At 37.3% G+C, this 21,147-nt stretch overlaps 1 protein-coding gene across 1 annotated transcript in view; it reads left to right on the forward strand.

The window, feature by feature from the left end:
- syn2b (synapsin IIb) overlaps positions 1-15,281 on the forward strand; it is a 407,986-nt gene extending 392,705 nt beyond the window's left edge. Inside the window, exons 11-13 of the mRNA XM_072280332.1 lie at positions 1,369-1,435; positions 12,969-13,263; positions 15,047-15,281. Coding sequence (XP_072136433.1) covers positions 1,369-1,435; positions 12,969-13,263; positions 15,047-15,182 — 498 coding nt within the window. The 3' untranslated portion in view covers positions 15,183-15,281. The remainder of the gene's footprint in view (positions 1-1,368; positions 1,436-12,968; positions 13,264-15,046) is intronic.
- The last annotated feature ends 5,866 nt before the right edge of the window (positions 15,282-21,147 follow it).

Here is a 21,147-nt window from a genome sequence, read left to right on the forward strand (position 1 = left end):
ATACTTCTTTTAAACAAGGTTGTGAGTCTTCTCACCACCACCTTCTTAGACTGTGCATTTAAGATTTCATCCACTCTTTGAATAGAATTTGTATGTCAAATCCCAATTGCAATGTTTAAAGTGGAAACAATCACAGCGATGAAGAGATATTTGGATGGGTACTCAGATAGGAAAGGTACAAAGGGATATGGGCCTACTGCAGAGAAATAGGATTGCAATAGTTGGTACAGATGAGGTGGACCAAAAGGGCTCAAGTTGTGTTGTATGATGTTAACTTAAAGCTTTGCCCTATGGTTTTAGACATCACAGCTCAGGAGAAAGATTTTTTTTACTGTCCACTCCATCAGTGCCCTTCATAATTTTGTCACCTAGTCTTAGGGAATGCATCATATCAAGTGGTTAGACTGTCAGTGGGAGAACGTTTTGGATGTGGCAACCATAACTCCATACATTTCAAGTTAGTTATAGAAAAGGATAAGCCTGGACTGCAAATTAAGATCCTGATTTGGGTAAGGCTGATTTCAAGATGATGAGATAAATGTGAACATGAAGCAGCTGCTTGCAGGTAGGTCTGAAATGACACATGGAAATTATTCAAAAATGGAATAGTGAAAGTTCCATGTTTGAATCAACACAGAATTCTGGAACCAAGTAGCCACAGCAAAATTCAGGCTGAACACCAATGGGCAAATTATTTATCAATAAGTGCCAATATATAGCATACCAGATAGCACTATATACCAAATGAAAGCAGAAAATCCTGGAAACACTCAGCAGGTTAGAAAAGAGAAACAATTGGAGATTCAAGTCCAGGTCCCTTCATCAGAAGGTGTCAGACTTGAAACTGTTTCTTTATCTGCAGATACTTCCTGACATACTGAGTACTTCCACCCTTTTCAACATATTCCCATTAGGATGAAAGGCAAGACAACAAGCCCAGGGAGCTTGGATGACAGGGGATAATGAGGGTTCGATAAAAGAGTGAAAGGATACATATGTCTAGTACAGAGAATAGAGATGCTGGGCAATTATAGGTGAGAGTAAGCAATATATTTTGCTAATGATGTCCCCATCTACAAAAGAATGCTTAATGTAGATTTTTAAAAAAAAACAAGCTGCAGCTGGGGACAAGTAGATATAAACACAAATATAGACACAATATATTTAGATCAGTTCTCTTACATTTAAATCGATATCACTGAGTACTTCAATATGGTAATTATATCCGAAGTAAGTTATCCTTAGCCAGGTAGGGTGATGAGTCTCATATTTTTGTGCTTTCAGTGTTATTGCTAGGACATCAGCACCCCTGATTAATTCCACCAATGCAAAACGTGAGTGATTTTGGTTTCAATCTTTCTTTTGCAGAGTGGAGGTTTGAAGGAGGCACAGACTCAGCCCGGCTCATTTCCTCAGCAGCGACCTCCACCACAAGGTTGTTTACAGTATATTCTCGACTGTAATGGCGTTGCAGTAGGACCAAAACAAGTCCAGGCTTCCTAAAAAAAATAAGAGGATGGTGATTTTTAGCTAAAAAAGAAAAAAAATCCTGTGCAATTTTTGGCAGTGTTTCAGTGCTGACCTGGACTGTGTTTTTCTATGCAGTGTCAACTGTACTGTCTGATGTTTATTTGTCAATGTTTGTGCTCGTAATTAATAGTTACGTTTTATTGTACACTTTGTGACCTTGGGACTGCAGTTTGAGACATGGTGTTGTAACCCATACACACAATTGTGCCTATACGGAGTCCATTGCTGCTGTACTTCATTCAATAGCTAGATATAGTGTTTCCAAGCATTTTATGTTGTGAGGTGAATGGTTTCAGAATTAATCCCTTGCTTTTACCTCGTGCTACTTGTTGTTATGCATGGGAATTAAATGGAACAGGCAACAGTTAGTTAAACGGTTTAAACTTTATATTGTCAATTTTGAGTTAATTCTAACATTTACTTTTGTGCAACTGGAACATTATTTTTCATCCATATTTTTCTCAGTTTCTGAAATAAGCAAGATAACCCCATCTATCAATCCCGTAACTTTGACATTTTATTTCAATGAATCAGTTTAATTTGGGGATGCTTTACAGAATCTGAATTATTTTCACGATTTATTTTGAGCAAAGGATGACACCAACAGCTCAAAAGAGGCATTGCATAGAATAGTAACCTTGGATAAGTTTTATGTAATATTGTATTGAATTGATTCTTTTGTTGTTGTTGTTGCCTATTGTGACTCTCCTCTTCTTGTCCTGAAAATCATAGCTCTTTGGTGAGAGACAATTCCACAGAGCTAGGCATCCTTGACTTTCTCAGACAAGTGGACACTATTTATTTTGGAATCTTATTGGCACGCTACTTGGCTATATGAATCAACAATCATGTGCAAATCAACTCCGGCTTATCTAGGGGTGTAGTCTAGGGGGCATTTACTGCAATGAATATGCACCTGTCTCCGAGTTGTAGTTAACTATTGCAGTACACACTGGACACTTTCTGAGATGAACATTTATTGATTATAAATGTTTGTATTCATGGTACTTTTTAAATCAGTACCAAAAGGCAGAGAATTTAATTTTCTGAACAATGCAACTATAAAATTAAGCCAAAGCAAGTGATGACAGTTTAATTAATAAAATCGCTGTGTTTAGTTACGCCATCATACAAGACAGCAAAAGAGATCATCGACATTTTTGAGAAAATTAAATAACATTGAGTATGCAGTAGTAAAGCAATGCTGTAAACACAATCTGAGTTTCCATATGTACTTTGACAAAACACAACTCCTCAGCACCATCACTTCTCTCAACTCTTCCACTATCTCTAAGTTATCAGGACTGTTTATGAAGATCCATACTATCTTAATAAAAACTACTTGCAAATGAAAAAGAGGGAAGACTGGAGCCATTGACTTGGCCCCAAATGGAAGCTCATTGCTCTCTTTGGCTATTGAGGCTGAACCAGTCTGCTTACAAGTTTGGTGTCACACCAGACTTGAAGATAATAGTGTCATCAGTCAGACCAGATGTTGGTGAAATCACCCATCTAAGCTATTTCAGTTGATCTATTGCCACAACCTTCCAACTAGCTTCATGCTAGACTCCCACATTTTACCCTCTGTACACTTGAACTCATCCAACAATCTACTCCTTTTAGTTCAAACCAAATCCTGCTCAGTCATTACCCTCTTACTCTCTAACTTTCACTGGCTTCTGATCAAGCCACATATAAAAAGCAGATGTTGAATAAGAAATCTTTTTGTTGTTCTGATGTGCCTTGGGATTTTTTTTTTAAATTTAAAAAGTTAACAATTCATTTAATGCTGATGCTCCTGATGATCAGGTTAGACTGTAACAAGAATAAAATTGAAATATATTTAAAATTACTCTTTAAAACTATACTTTTTAAACCTTCTAATAACCAGTAGAACTTTATCCTTTGAGCAGTTTTATAGCTTTTAAACAACTTTATCTAATTTCTCAGTTGAAAGGGCAAATGAGTAATGCTAATCAAATCATGCAACACACACAAAAAATGCTGGTGAACACAGCAGGCCAGGCAGCATCTATAGGAAGAAGTACAGTCAACGTTTCGGGCTGGGACCCTTTGTCAGGACTAACTGAAAGAAGAGATAGTAAGAGAGTTGAAAGTGGGAGGGGAGGGGGAGATCCAAAATGATAGGAGAAGACAGGAGGGGAGGGGTGGATCTAAGAGCTGGAAAGTTGAGTGGCAAAAGAGATACCAGGCTGGGAAGCAAGAGGGTCATGGGATGGGAAGCCTGGGGAGAAAGAGAAGGGGGGAGGGGAGCCCAGAGGGTGGAGAGCAGGCAAGGAGTTATAGTAAGATGGACAGAGGGAGAAAAAAGAGAGAGAAAAAAGGGAGGGAATATGAAAAATATATTTTAAGAAATTAAATAAACAAATAAAGGATGGGGTGTGAAGGGGAGGAGGGGCATTAACGGAAGTTAGAGAAGTCAATATTCATGCCATCAGGTTGGAGGCTGCCAAGACGGAATATAAGGTGTTTTTCCTCCAACCTGAGTGTGGCTTCATCTTGACAGTAGAGGAAGCCGTGGATAGACATATCAGAAGGGGAATGGGACGTGGGATTAAAATGTGTGGCCACTGGGAGATCCTGCTTTCTCTGGCGGAGAGAGCATAGGTGTTCAGCGAAACGGTCTCCCAGCCTGCGTCGGGTCTCGCCAATATATAGAAGGCCGCACCAGGACACACCGGACGCAGTATATCACCCCAGCCGACTCACAAGTGAAGTGTCAACTCACCTGGAAGGACCGTTTGGGGCCCTGAATGGTGGTGAGGGAGGAGGTGTAAGGGCATGTGTAGAACTTGTTCCGCTTACAAGGATGTGCCGGGAGAGAGATCGGTGGGAAGGGATGGGGGGAACGAATGGACAAGGGAGTCGCATAGGGCGCAATCCCTGCGGGGGGGGGGGGGGAGAGATGTGCTTGGTGGTGGGATCCTGTTGGAGGTTCCGGAAGTTATAGAGAATTATATGTTGGACCCAGAGGCTGGAGGGGTGGTAGGTTAGGACAAGGGGAACCCTATTCCTTGTGGGGTGGTGGAAGGATGGGGTGAGAGCAGATGTGTGTGAAATGGGAGAGGTGCATTTGAGAGCAGAGTTGATGGTGGAGGAAGGGAAGCCTCTTTCTTTAAAAAAGGAAGACATCTCCTTCGTCCTGGAATGAAAAGCCTCATCCTGAGAGCAGATGCGGCGGAGACGGAGGAATTGCGAGAAGGGGATGACAGGGCGGGAAGAGGAATAGTCCAGGTAGCTATGAGAGTCCGTAAGCTTATAGTAGACATCAGCAGATAAGCTGCCTCCAGAGATAGAGACAGAAAGATCAAGAAAAGGGAGAGAGGTGTCGGAAATGGACCAGGTAAACTTGAGGGCGGGATGAAAGTTGGAGGCAAAGTTAATGAAGTCAACAAGCTCAGCACGTGTGCAGGAAGCAGCGCCAATGCAGTTGTTGATGTAGCGAAGGAAAAGAGGGGGACAGATACCAATATAGGCTTCGAACATAGATTGTTCCACAAAGCCAACGAAAAGGCAGGCATAGCTGGGACCCATACAGGTGCCCATGGCAACACCTTTAGTTTGGAGGAAGTGGGAGGAGCCAAAGAAGAAATTGTTACGAGTAAGGACTAATTCCGCTAGATGGAGGAGAATGGTGGTAGAGGGGAACTGGCTAGGTCTGGAATCCAAAAAGAAGTGGAGAGCTTTGAGACCTTCCTGGTGGGGGATGAAGGTATATAGGGGCTGAACATCTATGGTAAAAATAAAGCGGTGGGGGCCAGGGAACTTAAAATCATTGAAAGGATCCAGAACGTGAGAAGTGTCACGAACATAGGTGGGAAGGGATTGAACAAGGGGGGATAAAACAGTGTTGAGGTATGCAGAAGTAAGTTTGGTGGGGCAGGAGCAAGCTGAGACAATGGGTCTACCTGGGCAGGCAAGTTTGTGGACCTTGGGTAGGAGGTAGAAACAGGAAGTGCGGGGTGCGGGAACTGTAAGGTTGGTAGCAGCAGATGGGAGATCCCCTGAGTTGATAAAGTTGGTGATGGTGTGGGAGATGATGGCCTGGTGCTCCAATCCCTTATTTATTTATTTTTTTATATACATATTCCCCCCCCCCTTTTTTCTCTCTTTTTTTCTCTCTCTGTCCCTCTCACTATAACACCTTGCCTGCTCTCCACCCTCCGGGCTCCCCTCCCCACTTTTCTTTCTACCCAGGCTTCCCATCCCATGATCCTCTCCCTTCTCAGCCTGGTATCCCTTTGCCAATCAACTTTCCAGTTCTTAGATCCGCCCCTCCCTGTCTTCTCCTATCATTTCGGATCTCCCCCTCCCCCTCCCACTTTCAAATCTCTTACTATCTCTTCTTTCAGTTAGTCCTGACGAAGGGTCCCGGCCCGAAACGTCGACTGTACCTCTTCCTATAGATGCTGCCTGGCCTGCTGCATTCACCAGCGTTTTTGTGTGTGTTGCTTGAATTTCCAGCATCTGCAGATTTCCTCATGTCTGCATGCTAATCAAATCATGCCTCGTTTCAGATCCCCAGGTTACAAATAGCTTAGGTTTGACTTATTAGGAAAATTTAATGAATCTTTATTTAAACTATCAATGGATGTAAAACTTTAAATTGTCAAATATGGAGGAACAACTGGGAGGCTGGAATATGCAAATTATGTAAAAATTAAAGAGAGCTGATGAACCAAAAAATATGTAAACCCTGCTCAGGAGTGAAATACACTGTGGGTTTTATTAGCAAATTCTAATACCACATGTAATATCTTACATTTCTCAATAAGTATGATGTATTGATTAGTATCACTAAAACTTTAGAAGCCAACTATTTTTTAAAAATTAATATTAAGATATGCAATACCCTTATCTTTTAACAATATTTTTAAAGATAGCATCAAAATTATGGCAAGATGGCTAAAAAATTCTATGCAAAAGATGGATTGGGTACAGTCTTACAGATTTTTGAAATCTATGAAGATCTTAATCTAATTATTTAGTCTACTTTGAAATTGAAATGTTAATAAATGATAGTATATTTATTTTTCACAGATTGTACTCAAGTAAATGCAATAACAACACAATAATTTTAGTATGTATAACTGCTGTAGATGTCATATCAGCAAGATATATAGCATTACAAAGTTGAAAAGGGTGGCAATTATGAAAAAGCAGTCATTTTCATCTCAAGTTATTGCTTCATTAATATTAACTTCAAAAATAGAGGGGGGCAGAATGAACTGCCTACATTTGAAATACTTTGAAGGCAAGACAAATTATGTTCATATATGATGGGGTACAGATTAACTTATTTCTGTACTGAAGCACTTATTCATAAAGAAACAGAAGCTCTTGTATGTAATGTATTTTGGAGACAACATGCAATGATTTCACACCAACATATAGAGCATTAAGCACCAATGACCTGGACATGAAGTTCTAGGCAAATTTCCATGACACATCAAAAACACTCTAAATCTCCATGCTAAAAATCCAAAACATCCTTTGCAAAAAATTCCAATCTCTTTGTAAGCAAGCCCTCACAGAAAAAAAATGTAAAACAAAAGAATATACAAAGTTTATTCCTCTATATTAACAATATAATTAGGTATATAAAAACCCCACCCTCTATACAATAAACATTTAACTACCTTACATTAAAAAGGTAAACATATATACACAAACATAACTCCCTTTTATATACGGACCAATACTTCCCTTCAAACCTCCTCAACGTCTTTCAATACTTCAACAGTCACTCCACTTTGTCCCTTTACTGTCTTTGATAACAACTCTACTGTGAACAATGGTAATTTAGTACACCATAACCTCCCTCCCCAACTTGAATTCCCACCATGAGCATTCAATATACACCAAACCAACTGATGCATTATTCAGGTCTACTGCTATCTAGTTGCTTTTGTGAAGGGGATAATACAGGCTCTGTAAACACCTTAAGCTTCTTGGTTATGGAAAAGTGATAATATTATGATCAATTTCACTGCTAGGATATGTAAAGGAATGTTTACATTCCCCAGCCAGAAGAGAGCACATGGAGAAATCGAATGGAATACTGGAGATGAAGAATTGCACACATATTTAAATGGTTAGGAAATGGGCTGCACAACAGGTGCACATCTAATGCATCCAAAATGCAGTGCTGCAAATATGGTTCTGTGCTTCAAGTATGAAAATGATCTTTTTAACTTGCTTTATTTAAACACACTACAGACAATAGATACAAAGGAAGGCAGCTAGTGGATTTCACTGGGGTTGGGATCATCTGAATTATTTGAAGAAAGTACAACACTTTGTATTTACAATTACAAAGCTCCAGAATTGTATTACTTAAACTGATTCTAATTTAACAGGTTTGATTACACTCATATGTCTAAAGCTTACTTAATGTCAGTTTCGTGCTTTACAGCAAGTAGCAAAAGTTAACCAAAAGGTCAAACATTATTACTTTACAGCAAATGAATTCTAAAGAAGTGAAGACTTTCATTGCGGCACCTATCTTCACAAAGTGCTTAACAGACAATTAAGTACTTGTGAAGTGTTTTAATTTAGTAATAGTTTATATCTTTTACATCAATATCCCTTGTATGCTCTCATAACTAAGACAAGAGGAATGTTTCAGTACTGCAGGAAAACAAATAAAGTTTTATACCCCTTCGTAGGCTGAACCCACACTTGCTGTAATACCAGATTGGACACATGGCTTTTTGTCCATCAATGAACATTAAATATTTCATTGTAATATAAATACTCACACAAAACAGATCTAAACTTTCATTTTATTATTCTCTGTTGCTTATCCTCAATACTTGAGATAATTATTTTCCATCTGAAACTGTAAATGTTTCTATTCAAGTGAAACAATCCAATAGGACTTAAGGAATAATAGTATTTCTTTAGCTTTGTTAATTGTAAGTTTTATGTAGACTATCAAATTCTGAACCATAGATATTTAGTATCCTAGAGGACTAAAACAGATGAAACCATTGGATATTTTTCAAAAGTCTATTTTGGCAAAATTGTTGTGTTTTGCATCATGTTGATGTATCTTTTATTATGCTGCACCCTGAAAGAAAGCTCTTTGAAGTTGTTACTCATTAGCTATTCCAACACTATTATGTTTATATTCCCATATTTACAGAATTGTGTAAATATGACTCTTGTTTGTAAAAAATGATAAGGAGGATACAAAAATACTCAATGGGTTAGGAAGCATCTATGGAGCAAGAAGCAGAAATAAAAATTTGGACTAATGACATTTGAAAGAACTGGCTTTTAGAAACAGAAAGCAGGATCTGTGTGAGGGGGTTGAGGTAATGTTTATTAGTTCTGAGATTATTTTAGACTGGAAATGCTATTGTCAGCAGCATAATGGGCAACTCATTCCAACTTTTTTGCCAGGGTTGAGCCCCATGTACACATCTGTTATGATGACAATTGGCATGCTGTTTTCCTTGTAGAATACTTTATATAAAGGCCTGCAATTGCTACCAAAATAACTGCACAATCGATAGAGCTCTATTATTTATGCACAGATGTCATGAAAATTCAGGTAAAGGCTGAAGCAAGGATGAACACACGTTTGTCAATTAAGATCATAAAGGGTGGCTTATTATGTATCTTCCAGAACAAATGCATTAAGGGACATGATGTTGCTATACTCTTTGTCAACTCAGCTCAGAACATCAGGTCATTTATAGTCTAACCATCACAAGAACAGAGTATCATTCTTTCAAGTATTAATTATTATTGGAGAACTATGATAGAACTGTTTTACTTTCTCCATTTGATGGTGTTTTTTAACATATTTTCAGTCCCATCTTTCTTTCCCTCTTTTTTCTTTCTGTGACTGATTTGACAATATCCAGAATTTTCATTGAGTGGTGAGCCATTCACAATTTTCACTCTCCTAATTATCAAATCCACAATTGTCTTCAGCAAATATTCCAGCAGCAACATCCTCAGCTAGTGAGCTCCAATGTGGTCATCATGCCCGTCTGGTGCAAAACCTTCTGAATATAAACATTGTCACTTAGGACAGCCTAAACAAACCCTGCCCACAGAAACATCAAAAACTTTAACAGCAGGCTAACATATACCCTTAGCTTAGAAAGCTTTTAAACTGATTGAATATTTGTGAAACATATCCAAAACAGATTTTTAAAAATTCAATGATAAACTATTACAAATTTTTATAATTATAAAATTAATATATTTTAAATGAAAGGACTGAAATAAACTAATACAAAACTATTAAAAACATTTAAATTGCTTCGGTTAAGATCAAACTTTTCTTCCTCATACCTATTCTGTTCCATTGAAATAGCAGAATTCATCTGGTCGATTCACTAATCTAAGTTCTGAGCAACTGGAAACAGTTGGTACTGGTTGGCAACACCCAGTAAACAGTCATAAGAAAGTTTGGGACTTCCATATCTGCATATTTAGAAGTGAATGTCATGAGCTTTCTGATACTGTGTAAGGAAATAGTGAGAATGCCATTTGGAACTTCTAGCCTTTCTCAGAAAATTCTATACGGTTGAATTCACCATTTGAAATTTAAATTAATTTTCATTCCCCATGCCATCTCTTTCTCAATTTTTTTCAGGTGCTTGAGTAGGAAACCCATAGTAGTTTTTCATGTTCACTTAGATTTCAAATATCCTGTATGGTGATAGGCAATTCATTGTTCTCTCACGGCAAATTTTGGGCTACCATTACCAGAATGAGTGGACAGAACATTTTGAGGAACTTACTAACAATTTGCTGAAATTTAGATTCCAGTTAGTGAGGCATCTTACCAGCATCATGTTTTCCCAAAACTGACTTCTACCCAAAAATGTCATAAAAAAATAGTGTGTGACTAAGGGATAACCTGTTATTATTGATTTTTTAAGTGGTCTCTTACCCTTTGTTAGAACTTAAATGTGCTTCTGAACTCAAGTTATAACCATTTGCATGTAATTCTACATTTGTCCTAAACATTTTAAGTAGATATGGTTGACCTTGTGCATTGATTTAGGAGAGACATTTGTTGAGATAAAGTACAGTGTTGTGGCTAAAAGAAATAAAAATGGTTTAATATTTTAATTCTTGGAGGACACTGAATTACACAGTCAGAAATAAACATTCCTAATAAAAATGCATTTGGATCTGCATGCAAGCATGCTATATGCAAAGTCTAATGTTACAGTTGAGGTCAAAAGATAATGTGTTGAGTTGTTTGTAAAAGTCTCTTATTTTTTTATTATAACTGTATTTCATTTAAGAAAATGCTCAGGTTTTACTGCAGTATTTTACATAATGTGGCTACACACTTGTACAGCTTGATGTGCAATAAAAACACAAAAGTTAGTTGAGTCTTCCTGATATAATTTTTACACAGTCTTGGTATAATACATAATTATCATCTAAGCACAAACTGCTTCCTACACAAACAATTTCAGAAGCAATGCAATGACGTACTAACTGAAGTAATATCACTTCCTTCTGCTAACTCTTGGTTATGAATCAAAAATTTTAAAATACCAACAACTTCTATGACAGGTAGCCTTGGACCTCAAGTATAACTGAAGTTTGTGATGGATGACCCAATAACCAAACTGGTTGTTGGTGCCTCACTGATACACAAAATGCCTAATTAAGTCCCAGTGTTAAAATTTGATTCAGATCATGCCATAAATGGGAAGTTCAATCTATTGACATATCTGAAAAAAATTGATAGGACATGCACAGTTCCTTGAGTCAATTATACATAAGATTTGCCTCTACCTATTTTTCATAGAAATGAATTGTATTGACATTACAATTATTCCTTACCTTATAATTAGTTTATACTTACAGTCCCTACTTACCCTTGCAGCCATTATTGTGTGAGAAATGGAATTAAAGCTGTATTTTTATGTGCCCTGACATACTGAAATATGGTGTAAAACTCTTACGCTGTTAATCTTTGCTATCAATTTTTTTGTGAAATTATGTTCATCTGTAAGTAAATCAAATGCTCTGTTGAAATGCTCAGTCAAATTTGGTTCAATCAAATCCAACTGAAATTTGAATGCAATGAAAAATGTACTGTTTTAAACATCAGATTTAATTTTGAAGAGATCTGCAGAATAACTATTTGTACATTATAAGAGGAATATTGTTGATTTATTTAAATCCAGCACTAGCTTGTGCACTGAAATATAATTTTAAAGATTTGTGTAGCCTGCATATGACTATATCTCACATTATTATTTGAATTTTTAAAAACAAATTATGGAAGGCAACTGAAGTAATCAATGTCATGCACTTCCCACATGGAGAAACAGGAAAATCAGGAGTTGGAGGGCGAGTCTTCTTGAATCACTCCTACACACCTTCAAGTACTTCTCCAAAGAATTAGAAGCCACAGAACTAGTAAGCTAACTACCCTCCCATGCAAGGGAATAAGAAAGAAGGGACAAAATTACTCAACAGTTGAGAGGAAAATATAAAGAGTATATTCTTCATTGTCTTTAGAGAAGATCTAGTAATATTTCTCACATTTCCAAAGTCAAACCAACAAGTATCTTAAAGCAAGAATCCCCATCTTCAAATCTTTCTTCTTTGTCGTAACAGAACCACAGAATTGTTTGCAGATTCATGAATTAATTACATTTTGGTGTGGTTCATTGACTATATTTTTACATATTATTAAAGGTTTCTCAGCCCTAATTTAAATTTAAAATTAAATTCATGTTTTAATAGCTACCCTCTCAATGCAAATTAATGTTTTGGGCAGTTTACATAATCAAAAATTTTTATCCAACAACTGGTGCATGGATGTGATTCAAAAACATAGTAGCTAAACTCTACAATTGCATCAGTTGTATTTTTTCCTGCATTCTTACCAATACACCTTCAAAATTTACACTTTACTTCATAAAAGTAGATCTTAATAATGCCTTTAGGTAGTGACATTATGTAGATGAGTCTCCATGTTTTGTTAGTGTAAGAGATCTCCCTTAGTTATATAATCTTAATCATCATTTTTCTTGTGACACCTACACAATTGCTTACTGTTACCTTGATGTTTTTGTCTCCCTTGGATTTTTCTAGTGTTAATGTTTTGCGGGACCTATTCCTCTCATGTACCGTACTTGTAACAAAAAGTACAATTACTCCTGTGTAACATATTTATAAGCATTATAGTAGTTTGAGAAAATGATCTGAGTCACTGCCTATAATTGTAACTTTGTTTAAATGGAGCCATTACTCTAAAACAGTGAATGATCGCAGTAGTGTAATTTCATAAAATTTCTTTTGAGGGCTACCATATGGCATACAAATACCTTCCTTTCATTTTCTGATAGTGAAGTGCTGGATTTCAAAGTATGAGGAGTTCCTACCTATGTAACATTATTTAGTATTTCTTGTGCTGAACATAGGGGGCCCAATACAACCCCAAGGACCACATCCACAGTGCCAAGGTCAACTGCAGCAACAGCATGCTTCTCGTGAGGGGCCACGTCTGCAAGGAGGTGTGCGTCCCACTGGCCCCCCACCTCTGCTACAAAGGCAACCGAGCCAAGCAACACAGCAACCACAGACTGCTTTGCAAAGCCAGAGACCGCAAAGTCAACCATTAAAGAGGCAGCCTGAACAAAAGATGCAAGCACAGCCTCCGTTAAGATCACAACCAAAGACTCCTCAGCAACAGCCACAGCCCCATCCCCAATTAAAGTAAGACATTACTAATTTGGTCACTTTAATTAAAAGTATAAAATTGCTACTGTGAACATGAAGTAGTAAACAGTAATAAAAAAAACATACTGGACAAGGCTTTGGGATACCAGCATACATTTAGAATTTCAAACAATTAAAACATACAAAATATTCAAACAGGATGTCTTCTTACTCCTTTATTAGATTTGAAATTTTTAAATACATAATAAAAAATATGTAGAGGTTGCAAGAGCTGTTCTCCCTTCCATTTATCTGATTTTTTCTGCCATTTCTCTCTCTCTCCTCTGTATTCCCTTATTTCATTAGTCTTATCAAGTTTATTGTCACTTAACTATATACAGGTATATAATCATATAATTTATATAGAAATCAGACAATGTTTCTCTTCTTTTTTTCCCCAAGTCAATCATGGTCACACCAACTTGCTTTTCCTTTGTCTGTCTTTTTTGTTACCTTTGCTATTGCTGGTAATTTTTTCCCCCATTTATTCTCCTCTCTCACATTTCCCTTCACTTGTTTTCCTTCAAACCTCTTTTCTCCACTTGGTTTTCTTGCAATATTTTCATTTTGTTATCTAAAATATGGATCTGCTACTATTCTAAGGGGGAAAAAACAACACATTGTCTAAATCGGTTGTGAGCCATAGTTAGGAAGCAGGTGAAGTAAAGTAATAAAATAGTAGAGTAACAGCTAACTAAGATGTTTATTTAGGTGAGTTTAGGATCAGGGCTTCTGATTAAAAGCAGCAGATAGATCAAGTGCAGCGTTCCCTAAAACTTTAACAGAAATACTTAGCAGGTCAAGCAACATTTCTTCCAAGGTAAAGAGTTGTAAATGTAATATGCTGTGCAATTAACCAGAACCAAATTAATTTTTGGGTTAATGGTAAATTTCAGGCAGATCAACGCTGCATATTTTACAATATCAAACAAGAGAAAATCTGCAGATGCTGAAAATCCAAGCAACACACACACAATGCTGGAGGAACTCAGAAGACCAGGCAACAGCTATGGAAAAGAGTACAGTCAAGTTTTGGGTCGAGACCCTTCATCAGGATCCTAATGAAGAGTCTCGGCCCGAAAGGTAGACTGTACTCTTTTCCATAGATGCTGCCTGGCCTGCTGAATTCCTCCAGGTGAGTGTGAGAGTGAGAGTGTGTTTGTTGCTTGTTTTACAATATATAATGTTTTGCCAACTTTTTATATTTTGCAAGTTTTAAACTCAACATGCCTTTTTCTGAAACAAATTACCCAGGATTTCCTGGCAGTGGTCAGCCACCTGTGCATACCACTAATGTACCCACAAATACAAACATAAGAAAATAAGAAATAGGAAGAGGCTTTGGCCTTTGTGGATCCTCCACATACTCATCAAGTGGATTTCACAATGGCAAGTTTCAAGTTGAAACTAACTCAAAACTTATAACCAAGGTACTGCACAGTGCTTGGACATACCGGTGTATCCCATTATGTCAGGGCCAGAACAAATCTCATCCACAAAATGTTAATTGATCATAAAGAATTCACAGAATTTGCAGCAATAGCTTTTGTGATTACCAATTAACTACTGTATATCAATATATCATAACAAAACAGAAATATGTTTAAATTGCTAATTCTTAATGAAAAGAAAGTGGAATTTACAGAACTAGATCCATTTATTGAAATGTTATTTCTTTATAATGAGCTGATATTGCATGAATGAATGTTTATCAAGAATATGATAGCTTCCAATCTTGAAAATATAATTAAATGTATTTATTTTTGTTTTGTTTTTGCAGTAAATCACAGTCTTTGACCAATGCATTCAACTTCACAGAATCATCGCTATTTCGATCTAATTTAAATGAAGATGAAGCAAAGGCTGAAACAATTCGTAATTTGAGGAAGTCCTTTGCCAGTTTATTTTCTGATTAGAAGATAGTAAATGCCCCCAAAATCACGCCACATAAATGTTACGCTAAGCTGCAGCGTACTAACCTCGGTGACTGTAGAAAAAGTTATTTTCTGTGCCCTAGATTTAAATTATTCTTTTGTGCCGTTTGGATATTATAATTTGTACATTGTAAGATGTGACAAATGAGCTGCTTTGGACCAGTTAGCTGCCAGAAAAAAAAAGAGTAGCCAAAAATCACACTCTATTTAAGTCGGTACTAGTGTGGTTGCTGAGTGGTTTCAACAGGGGAAACAAAATAATCTTTAGCATATTCACTGTGATGTTGTGATAAGTGCACAGAGATGCCTTATGGTGAAAGTAACATTTCTATATTTTATTTCATAGTGAAGTTTCATAGTATGATAATCAATTAAAGTGTGCTTATTTCTGTTCAGTTCCTTGCCAAGACGCAATATTAGTTAACAAAGTGCTTTTGCAAGTATCAATACTATGACATATTGGGTACAGTATATATGTTGTGACAAGTTTACACGTTATATAAAAGTCGTCAAAAGTAATGGAGATGTACATCAGTATTACGTGTTTATCAACTGAGGAAAGAGTAAAAATTGAATTCCTCTATATTTGCCCTTCGATAAACACTTTTCTCCTATATATAACAGGTGTAAACAATTGGAGTTAGTGTTATAGAATTATACATTCATCTTATATATGTATCTTAAAATGTACTATTATGGATTATGTGTGTTGTATAACCTTGTATATTGTATTAAGATTGCTTAGTCTCTTGCCATATAACCCTGCAAAACTTGTCTGAACTCAAAACTGAGCACATGTCTGGTGTACATATATGCAGCCAATAAATAAATAAATATATCTGGGGAGATATTGCCAAAAACATAGCATCACAACATAATGAATTGTTTCCATTAGATTTCATAATATGTGATATTGATGTATAGATACCATTCCTTGAAATATACACTTGTTTAGACCTTTTAGTTACTTTGCTGCATATTTTTGACAAGTAAAACCACATCAAGTATACCCACATCAGTCATATACTTACCAAAATCGAGAATATTAGAAAGTATATAAACTTTTCACACCAATTACATTCTACTACTGATACAAAACAATTAAAAAGTTTGACCAGAACATAAAAAGATAGATGAAAACTTCAGTTATAGCAGACTTTTTTTTAAAAGAAATTGGCCAGTTAAAGTCAAGTTGGCATATATGGAGCAGGAGTGGCAAGCCATGCATAAAGAAAGCTTAGCCATTGCACAAGGATAAACAATTCCACTTGTATTAATGTACTATTCCCTCATTGACAGGCTATTCAAACAGTTATCATTTCAGTCAAGTGACCTGTCATAGGAACTGGAAATGTGAGCAAACAGGTGTGTTGTAGTTACAGTCAAAAGGGGTGGAGAAAACAAAATGTCTGTGAAAGGGTGGAGACCAAGAAAACCTTGCTGATACAAAATGCAATTGATACCACCAAAGTGAAGGTGGTGAATGCTTGTTGAACTAAGCACTGCTCTCTGGAGGAGAGGGAAATAGGAGCTGATTGAGAACAAAAGAAAGAAGAAATAAAACATGTTGGAACTGTGAGATGTGAATCACTGCAGATGCTGAAAATCTGCAATAAAGAAAATACTGCAAATGCAGTAGGTCAAGTAGCAGCTATAGGGAAAAAAAGTTCATGTTGCAGGAAGATAATTACGATATTCATATATATCAGTACTAAATTTCAGATAACCAGCCTTTCCTATTTGTGTCAGAACTGGCTAAACCAATTTCTTTCCTTACAATCTTGATCTTTTTTTTAATCCTTCAAGTGATTATTTACATCTTTTTGGAAAAAGTTCTGTTGAATTCCCATATACTAACCAATTTTTTTGTGTTTCCTCTTACTTCTTTGCCAATTTCTTGAATCTATACCCTTGTGTTGTCAGACATTTTAAGTATTTTATTCTAATTTACTCCACTTAATTCTTACATGAATTTAAACAGTATCTAGCTCTGCTTTAAGGAAAGCAATACAGAAACATAGAAACCCTACCGCGCAATACAGGCCCTTCAGCCCACAAAGCTGTGCCGAACATGTCCTTACCTTAGAACTACCTAGGCTTACCCATAGCCCTCAATTTTTCTAAGCTCCATGTACCTATCCAGAAGTCTCTTAAAAGACCCTATCGTTTCCACCTCCACCGCCACTGCCGGCAGCCCATTCCACGCACAGCAGCAACTTTTCTTGCCTATCCACATAACCACAGATGCTCAACCTGAAACCACTTCTCAGTAGTCTCTCCAAAGTGTTTTGTTTTTCTTAAAGTGTGTTGCTCAGAAATAGACACAGTACTCTTTATGGGAGAAAATTATTGATGAATACATGAATCATTTTCTTTTCTGGCCTCTGCATTTCCTGTCAGAATGCTAAGAGCTTTAATAACTGTTCAGTTAAATTGTGCTGTCCTTTCAAAAATTTTGTGCACGAGTAATACCACGACTCCATCTTTTTACACTATTTAGTTATTCCAAAGAAAAATGTATTACCTAAAGAAGAACACAACTGCCTTTCAATGCAATGAAGGTTCATAGGATTGATTACTGAGACAGTATGATTATCATACAAGGAGAGAGAGGGTCAAATAGATCTGCATTCACTAGCGTTTAGATCAATGAGACGAGATCTCATTGAAATATTCAAAATTCTAGTAGGGCTTGACTAGCTAGAATTGATTCAACTTACTGTGGGGATTGTGGCGGATGCTACAGCTCATACCAAAGTTTGTAGTCTTAGGATACAGAATTGATATGGAAGGTCCTGAACCAGAGGATCATTTTTCTTTTTACTAAGAGGACTGTGGAAAATGAAATTAATACATTTTTATATGCTAAAACCATAAAAAGTTCTAAGGAGAGAGCCAAACTGGGATGGAGGGTCAGCCATGACTGCATTGAAAGACAGTGAAGGCTTTGTACATGGCTCATGCTCCTATTTTTGTATGGCTATGCAAATAACAGATAGATTTCTATGTCTTTTATCTATTACTTCTAAAGCCATTCTACTAGCCTGTCTTTAAAGAAACATAGAAAACCTACAGCACAATACGGCCCTTTGGCCCACAATGCCGAACATGTACTTACTTTAGAAATTACGTTTGTACCTAGGTTACCCATAGCCCTCCATCTTTCCAAGCTCCATGTACCCATCCAAGAGTCTCTTAAAAGACCCTAGTGTATCTGCCTCCACCATTGTCACTGGCAGCACACTCCACTCACTCACCACTCTGCGTAAAAACCTCACCCCTGACATCTCCTCTGAACCTACTTCCAAGCACCTTAAAACTGTGCCCGCTTGTGTTAGCCATTTCAGCCCTGGGAAAATTATTTTCTTAATAGGTTACATTTCCAAACCTTGCAGCAATCCATAACACTTTTCAGAGTTGTGTCCTTTAGCCCACAGAGGTCAAATCACTACTGGATATCAAAATTGCATCACCATGCAGAGCCTTGGGAAATTTCTCATAATACCTCCTTTAGTATACAAAACAGTGATTCATCACAAACCAATTCCTGTTACTGTTCCATTAATTCTTGGCTTTAATTTTTCTAATATTCCTATTATATATTGGCTTATGAAACAACTTTTAAAGATCACATACATATTAACTACACTCTCCCATCCATTTGTTATTAAAAAAATCAAGTCAGTCAAACATAATTTTCATTTAATCAAACTAAATTAGTTAGCCTATAATTGTCCAGTTTAACTTTCTTCAATGTTCTGAACAACTGTGTAATATTTGCAAACTTTCAATGCTCCTTTCAATCCTTTATCTAGTTAGTTCCGGAAAATGGTGGCCAACACCTCCATTATTTTAATCCCTACTGCATTCAGCAACCTAGGATTAATTCCGCTTGTGACGTTTCCACATAAGATCTTTCAATTGGCTTCTAACTCTCCGAGTATCTAGTCTAACAGCAATTTCTTTGTAAAAGTTTTCTTCCTTGAAAACACCAAAGCAAAACACTCATTTAGGAGTTGAGTCATGCTTTCTATCTGCACCAACAGTTTTCTATCTTGGTCATTACTCAGCTTCGCCACTCTTCTGACAACCTGCTTCACTGTTGATATGGCCATTGCAGACTTTTGGATTCCCTTTCATGTTCATTGTCAATTTCACTTGCTTTCATATTATTGCTCATTCCCGACTTTTACCATATCTCCTGTAGTTTTTAACCTGAAGTTTTATTCTTCCTTATATTTTCAGGCCTGCATCTTATTTACATCCCCTATTTGTTCCATTCTACTATGACCTTTTTGTAACACTGGAAACTCTGATTTTGTTTGGCTAATTTTGATGTTATCAGAAAGGATCTAGCAAGTGTGGATTGGGACAGGCCATCTTCTGGCAAAGGTGTACTTGCTAAGTGGGAGGATTTCAAAAATGAAATTTTGAGAGTATATGGTTTGTACATTTCTGTCAGAAAAAGAGGCAAAGATAACAGGTTTAGAGAACCTTGGTTTTTGAGAAATATTTGAGGCCTTGGTAAAGAAGGAGGTGCATAGCAGGTATAGGCAGGAAGGGACAAATGAAGAACTTGAGGAGTACAAGAAGTGCAAGAGAACACTTAAGAAGGAAGGCTTAAAGAAGACATGAGGTTGCTCTAGCAGACAAGGTGAAGGAGAATCCCAAGGGCTTAAGAGCTGAAGAATAGCAAGCAACAAAATTAGTTTTCTTGAAGATCAAAGTGGTCAGCTATGCATGGAGCCGATTTTTTTCAGCTGTAGTTACTCAGGAGTTGGACATAGAAGTGAGACAAAACAGCAGTGCGGTCATGGACCATATACAGATTACAGAGGAGGAGGTATTTGCTTGAAATAAACAAGGTGGATAAATCCCAGGGCCTAACAAGGTGTTCCCTAGGACCTAGTGGGAGGCTAGTGCAGAATTTGCAGGAGCCCTGGCAGAGATATTTAAGAACAACCACAGCAACACGTGAGGTGCTGGAAGATTGGATAGCTGATGCTGTTCTGCTGTTTAAGAAACACTATAAGAGTAAGTCAGAAATTTGATAGACTGATGAGCCTGACATCAGTCCAGATGAAGGGTCTCGGCCCAAAACATCAACTATACTTTGTTTCCATAGATGCTCCCTGGCCTACTGAGCTCCTCCAGCATTTTGTGTGTGTTGCTTGGATTTCCAGCACCTGCAGATTTTCTCTTGTTTGTGATCAGTAGTGAAAAGTCAATGGAAGGTATTCTAAGTACTTGGATAGACATGGGCTGATAAGGGATAGTCAATATGGCTGTGCGCAGTAGGTGCATTTAACCAATAGTATGCCGTTTTTTGAGGAAGTTACCAGGAAAGTTGATGAAGGCAACACAGTAGATATTGTCTACATGGACTTTAACAAGGCCCTTGACAAGGTCTCGCATGCGAGGTTGGTCACGAAGATTCAGTCACTCAGTATTCAAGGTGAGCCAGTAAATTGGAGAAGACATTCACTTTGTGAGACAAGCCAGAGAGTGATTGCCTCCCTGACTGGAGGCTGTGACTAGTGGAGTGCCACAGGGATCGGTGCTGGCTCCATTGTTGTTTGTCATCTATATCAACGATCTGGATGATAATGTAGTAAACTGGATCAGCAGATTTGCAGATGACACCAAGAATGTGAGCATAGTGGTGAAGAAAGATATCAAAGCCTGCAGCAAGATCTGGACCAGTTGGAAAAAGAGCTGAAAAATGGCAGATGGAATTTAGTGCAGACAGGTGTAAGGTGTTGCAGTTTGAGTGGAAAAACAGGGTAGGACATATACGCTGAGCTGTGGGGCACTGAAGAATGAGGTAGAATAGAGGGATCTGGGAATACAGATCTATAATTCCTTGGAAGTGGTGTCACTGGTAGGGTTGTAAAGACAGCTTTTGACACATTGGCCTTCATAAGTCAAAATATCGAGTACAGAAGGT

Source organism: Mobula birostris, chromosome 16, assembly GCF_030028105.1.
Source record: "Mobula birostris isolate sMobBir1 chromosome 16, sMobBir1.hap1, whole genome shotgun sequence".
NCBI classification, from domain to species: Eukaryota; Metazoa; Chordata; class Chondrichthyes; order Myliobatiformes; family Myliobatidae; genus Mobula; species Mobula birostris.